The sequence below is a fragment of the Chamaea fasciata genome, unplaced genomic scaffold (genome assembly GCF_029207755.1).
Source record: "Chamaea fasciata isolate MVZ Bird 193981 ecotype frontalis unplaced genomic scaffold, bChaFas1.0.hap1 SCAF_136, whole genome shotgun sequence".
NCBI classification, from domain to species: Eukaryota; Metazoa; Chordata; class Aves; order Passeriformes; family Sylviidae; genus Chamaea; species Chamaea fasciata.
This window is the reverse complement of record NW_027094221.1, coordinates 145,568-151,735: the sequence shown is the minus strand read 5'-3', so window position 1 is coordinate 151,735 and position 6,168 is coordinate 145,568. Positions and strand designations below refer to the sequence as shown.

Sequence of the window (6,168 nt, the reverse complement as noted above, 5' to 3'; positions counted from 1 at the left end):
GGAAAATGGGGATTTTAGAGGGAAAAACGAAATTTTTTGGGGAAAAAAATCGCTTTAAAAAGAAAAAAAATCCCCAAATCGGCAAAACCTGAGGGGAAAAATTTTCCCCAAAACCACCTCAAACTCCCACAAACAAAAAAAAAAAACCCGCGGCGACAGCAAAACAACAACAACAAAAAGAGACGATCTGAAAATTTATTGAAATTTAATTTAATTTTAATTTTATTTCTCTTCTGGCGTTTAATCGCCGGCGCCGCTCCCGTCTCGTTCCGTACAAGACGGCGGCCCACGAAGCGGAAGTTGGGTCATGGCACTTCCGGTGCGAAATGGCGCCGCGCTTCGCGGTCATTCCGTACAACATGGCGACGAGCGGATGTTTCGGTGACGTGCGCATGCGCGCGGTGACATCACTTCCTGGCGTGGCGAAGATGGCGGCGCGCAGAGTCCTCCGGCTCGGTTCGTCCCGGGAAAGCTCCAGGAGGGTCTCGGGGGGCAGGAGGCGCTGATTTAATGAGATGCAAATGAGCGGGCGTGGTCTGAGGGGGTTGAGCGTGGTTTAATCTCGATTTGGGCGGGGTTTTGAAAGAAGGGGCGTGGCTTGCGCGTGATTGACGTTTGGCACCCCCCCAGCGGAGCGGCAGGCGCGCGCTGCCCGGCCCTGGCCACGCCCCCCGCAGCGGATTGGCGAATGGCGAGAGAGGTGAGGGGGGAAAAGAGGGCGTGGCCTCAGGATCGAGGCGTGGTTTTAAGGGAGGGGGCGTGGTTTCGTCGTGAGGGGATTTGGCGGGAAGTTGTTGGGGGTTTTTTTTTCCCTCGAATTTTGGGGGAATTTCCGGGATTTGGGACGGTTTTCCCTGGATTTGGAGGTTTTCCCTAAAATTTTGGGATTTTTTCCAGCAAAATTGAAGTTTGTCCCAAAATTTCTGAGTTTTTCCCAAATTTTTGGGGTGTTCCGTGGAGTTTTTTGGGAATTTCCCAGGATTTGGGGTGGAATCAGGGAAAAATTGGGGAATTTTGGAAAACTTTGGGGTAAATTTCGGATTTTTTCCCCCAAATTCTGTGATTTTTACCCAAATTTTTGGGATTTTTTTTTCCCCAACAAATTTTGGGATCCTGGATGGATCTGAGGGAATTCCGGCTGGAATTTTGGGTTAAAATTCCCGAATTTTGGGATTTTTTCTTCCAAATTTAGGGATTTTTTTCCCCCAAATTTTGGGATTTTTTCTTCCAAATTTTGGGATTTTTTCCCCCAAATTTCGGTATTTTTTCCCAAAAATTTTGGAATTTTTTCACCAAAATTTTGCGATTTTTTTCCCCCCAATTTTGGGAATTTTTTTCTCCAGTTTTTTAGATTTTTAACCAAATTTTGGGATTTTTTCCCCCAAATTTTGGGATTTTCCCCCCAAATTTTGGGATTTTTTTCTTCCAAATTTCGGGATCTTTTCCCCCAAATTTTGGGATCTTTCCCCCAAATTTTGGGAATTTTTTTCCCCAGTTTTTTAGATTTTTAACCAAATTTTGGGAATTTTTTCCCCCAAATTTTGGGATTTTTTTTTCTCCAGTTTTTAGATTTTTAACAAAATTTTGGGCATTTTTTCCCCCAAATTTTGGGAATTTTTTCCCTCAAATTTTGATTTTTTCTCCCCAATTTTTTTTGGTTTCTTCCCAAACATTGGGATTCCAGGGGATTTCTGCTGGAATTTTGGGGTAAAATTCCCAAATTTTGGGGTTTTTCCCTCAGCTTTGGGCTCTCCCCGAGTTTCTCCGCGCCCGGCCCCCTGCGGGACCTCCCTGACTGGAGCTTTTCGGGTAAAAAACCGGAAATTTTGGGGAAATTTTGGAGAATTTTGGGAGATTTGGGGAAAATTTGGGAATTTTGGGGGAAAATTCGGAATTTTGGGTGAAATTTGGGAATTTTGGGGACAAAGTTTGGTGGTTTTGGAGAGAAAATTTTGGAAATTTGGGGCGGGGGGAAATGGGAATTTTTGGGAAGGGAAAATTTGGGAGTTTTGGGATAAAAATTTGGGGGGGAAATTTGGGGGTTTTTGGGGGGAAATTTAAGAAATTTTCAGGAAAATTTGGGAAGCTTTGGAGGGAAAATTGGGAATTTTGACAAATTTTGGGGAGGGCAAAATCAGGAATTCGAGGATGGAATTTCTGGCGGGAATTTGGGAATTTTAGGGATAAAAATTTGGTGATTTGGAGCTGGAAAATTTGGGAATTTGGGGAGGGAAAATTGGGAATTTTGAGAGCAAAAATAGGGAATTTTGGAGAGGAAATTTGGGAATTTTGTGAGAAAAATTTGGGATTTTTTGTGGGGGGGAAACTCTGGGAATTTGGGTTGGAAATTTTGGGAATTCTTGGGAGGGAAAAACCCGGAATTCGGGGAGGAAATTTTGGGCGGAAAATTTTGGGAATTCTAGAGGGAAAATTTGGGAATTTTGGGGATAAAAATTTGGGAATAAAAATGTGGGAATTTTGGGGGAAAATTTGGGAATTTTGGGGATAAAAATGTGGGAATTCTGGGGGGAAATTTGGGAATTTTAGGAAGGAAAACTTGGGAATTTTGGGGATAAAAATGTGGGAATTTTGGGGATAAAAATGTGGGAATTTTCAGGGGGAAAATTTGGGAATTGGGGGGGAAGGTTCGGGGATTTTGGGGAGAAATTTGGGGAATTTTGGGAGTGCAAAATTTGGGAAATTTGAAGGGAAAACGCGGGAACATTTTTGGGGGAAGAAAATCAGGGAATTTTCGGAGGGAAACTTGGGAATTTTGAGGGGAGAATTTGGGAATGCTCTGGGGAGGAAATTTGGGAATTTTTGAGGGGAAAAATTTGGGGATTTTTGTCCCTCCCCTCCCCTCCCCCCCTCCAGACGGGCGCCCCTCCCCCCCCGGCGGGGGCAGCTCCGGCGGCTCCAAGAGAACCAAGAGCTGGTGGTGAGTCCCAAAAAACCCCAAAATCACCCCAAAACCCTCCAAATTTACCCCAAAATTCCCAGTAAAAATTGGGATTTTTAGAGCCCCAAAGATCCCCAAAATTGGAATCTTTGAAGTTCCAAAACCCCCAAAAGTCACCCCAAAATTTCCACCCAAAATCCCAAAAATCACCCCAGAATTCCCCCCAAAAATTGGAATTTTTAGAGCCCCAAAAATCCCAAAAATTCACCCCAAAATTTCCACCCAAAACCCACAAAAATGACCCCAAAACTTCCACTGAAAACTGACATTTTTAAAGCCCCAAAATCCCCCAAATTCACCCCAAAATTTCCACCTAAAATCCCTCAAAAAACCCCAAAATTCCCACTAAAAATTGGGATTTTTAGAGCCCCAAATATCCCAAAAATTCACCCAAAAATTGGAATTTTTGAAGCCCCAAAACCCCCAAAATTTCCACCCAAAATCCCAAAAATTTACTCCAAAATTCCCCCCCAAAACTGAGATTTTTAAAGCCCCAGAATCCCCCAAAAATCACCCCAAAATTCCCACTAAAAATCGGAACTTTTAGAGCCCCAAAATCCCCCAAAATTCACCCAAAATGCCCCAAAAATGACCCCAAAAATTCCCATTAAAAATCGGGATTTCCGAGCCCCAAAATCCCAAAAAATGACCCAAAAATTCTGACTAAAAATTGGGATTTTTGATGCCCCAAAATCCCCCAAATTCTCCCCAAAAATCCCCCAAAACCCCCAAACCCCCTCCCAGTATAAACCAGTACAAACCAGTAAAGAAAAACCCCAAACCAGTATAAACCAGTACAAACCAGTCACCCCAAATCCCTTCCCAGTTCATCCCACTTCATCCCAGTGACCCCTAAACCCCCTCCCAGTACAAACCAGTAAGGAAAACCCCCAGACCAGTACAAACCAGTATAACCCAGTGCAAACCAGTACAAACCAGTATAAACCAGTAACTCCCAGTATCCCCCAGCGCCGGGCTCTGACCGTGAGCCGCTCCCTGGAGGCCGCCAAGTGTCGAGAGATCCCAGTTCAAACCAGTACGGACAGGTGAGGGCACTGGGACGGGGACTGGGGGGCACTGGTTTATACTGGGATGGACTGGGAGTGGGTTTGGGGTCACTGGTTTATACTGGGATGGACTGGGAGTGGGTTTGGGGTCACTGGTTTATACTGGGAGGGACTGGGAGTGGGTTTGGGGTTACTGGTTTATACTGGGATGGACTGGGAGCGGGTTTGGGGTCACTGGTTTATACTGGGATGGACTGGGAGTGGGTTTGGGGTCACTGGTTTATACTGGGATGGACTGGGAGTGGGTTTGGGGTCACTGGTTTATACTGGGATGGACTGGGAGTGGGTTTGGGGTCACTGGTTTCTACTGGGATGGACTGGGAGTGGGTTTGGGGGTCACTGGTTTATACTGGGAGGGACTGGGAGTGGGTTTGGGGTCACTGGTTTGTACTGGGATGGACTGGGAGTGGGTTTGGGGTCACTGGTTTATACTGGGATGGACTGGGAGTGGGTTTGGGGGTCACTGGTTTATACTGGGATGGACTGGGAGTGGGTTTGGGGTCACTGGTTTGTACTGGGAGGGACTGGGAGTGGGTTTGGGGTCACTGGTTTATACTGGGAGGGACTGGGAGTGGGTTTGGGGTTACTGGTTTATACTGGGATGAACTGGGAGTGGGTTTGGGGTCACTGGTTTATACTGGGATGGACTGGGAGTGGGTTTGGGGTCACTGGTTTATACTGGGATGGACTGGGAGTGGGTTTGGGGGTGACTGGTTTATACTGGTTTATACTGGTTTCGGGGTTTCTGGGCGTGGTGTAACCTTTGCCCCTCCCCCCACAGGTGAACCGACCACGCCCCTCATCAGGCCACGCCCCCTTCCCTTATATGGAGCTACAAGGGCGGGACAAACTGGGCGGGGCCTGGGGGTTATTGGGTTGTACTGGGAGGGAGTGGGAGGGGCCAACGCGGCTCTGACCCCGCCCACCGCACCGAGATGCAAATTTATGTAAATGAGAGCACAAATAAACGCGAATGACGTCACTGACCACGGGGACTGGGAGTTACTGGTTTGTACTGGGAGGGGCCTGGGCGTGACTCAGACCCCGCCCACCTCACCGAGGCACCAGCCTCATGTAAATTTATGCAAATGAGAGTCGAAATAAACGCCGGTGACGTCATTTGTACGCAGAGGAGCAAAGCGGCGCCGGGGGAATGACAGGATACACCGGGGCGCAGAGCGGCACCGCAGGGAATGACGGGATACACCGAGGCGCAAAGCGGCACCGCAGGGCATGATGGGATACACCGAGGCGCAAAGAAGCTCAGAAAACCCTTAGAAATACCTCGTGACTGACCGTGAGACTCTGGCCAACCTCAGCCCAAGCATTTTCTCAATATCCTCTGTACACTAATCTAGGGGAGCTATGAAACACAAGAAATCTCCCCTAACACAAATTACCACTCACCAGTGGCCAATATTACAGCCCTGACCTGATAAAAATATCCAGGAATCATCCGAATCAGATTTTTCTCCCTATCCCATCCGCTGGCAAAATTACACAAAGCAAAGTGTTTAAACTGCCATTATGTACCAAGACGGATGAAGATGCACAAGATCCTGTATTTGGTAACTGAAGTTTCCTCATGCAGCAAGGGGAGGACAAACTGGGGGAAGCAATCTCTTTGTCCTAGCATGGACACAGAAGAAAACCATTTAGTCTGAGACTAAATTCATGTCATAATGAACTTGTACCTTTGTTTGTTCCCACCGCTTCCAAAATATTCCTCTCTTAAAATAACAATCCTTTTGTTCAGGCTGCATTTTCACTTCCTGTGTTAAACACTTCCAAAATAACTTTGAATATCTGAGGAATTCAAGTTGTTGAAAACAGGGGCTGGGAGGAAAACAAATTAAACAGATTTGTTTAAGCCCAGTGTGCTTATATGAAAATCTTTCATTTGGCTTTCCACAGCTCCATCTGCATGGCAATCTCTCTAGACTCACGGACAGATTAAAACTTGACATTATCTAATGGACCTTGGGAAAAATCCTGCACAGCAAATTGAATTTTTAAAAGTGGTACTGCATTCAATGAGCAACTAATACATTACATTTACTTGAACTGCAGCAGAGGAACATTAAGGATAAGAAGCCCATTTGGAACTTATGTTCTTTAGCCTACATTTGAATATACATTTCA

The 6,168-nt window shown here is 46.1% G+C and overlaps 1 protein-coding gene across 6 annotated transcripts; it reads left to right on the top strand.

Annotated features, from left to right (window-relative positions):
- The first annotated feature begins 382 nt into the window (after window positions 1–382).
- On the top strand, window positions 383–5,021 carry LOC136304641 (large ribosomal subunit protein mL52-like). 6 transcript variants are annotated; one of them, XM_066208134.1, is made up of 6 exons: window positions 383–456; window positions 631–700; window positions 1,742–1,809; window positions 2,875–2,938; window positions 3,919–4,005; window positions 4,808–5,021. In XM_066208134.1, the coding sequence occupies exons 1-6, from the start codon at window positions 393–395 to the stop codon at window positions 4,809–4,811; spliced, it is 357 nt and encodes a 118-aa protein (XP_066064231.1). In that variant the 5' UTR covers window positions 383–392; the 3' UTR covers window positions 4,812–5,021. The 6 variants fall into 6 exon arrangements, 5 of the variants coding, with proteins under 5 accessions (XP_066064231.1, XP_066064233.1, XP_066064234.1 ...); XM_066208136.1 differs by lacking the exon at window positions 1,742–1,809 and having other exon boundaries at window positions 3,929–4,005; XM_066208137.1 differs by lacking the exon at window positions 3,919–4,005.
- The last annotated feature ends 1,147 nt before the right edge of the window (window positions 5,022–6,168 follow it).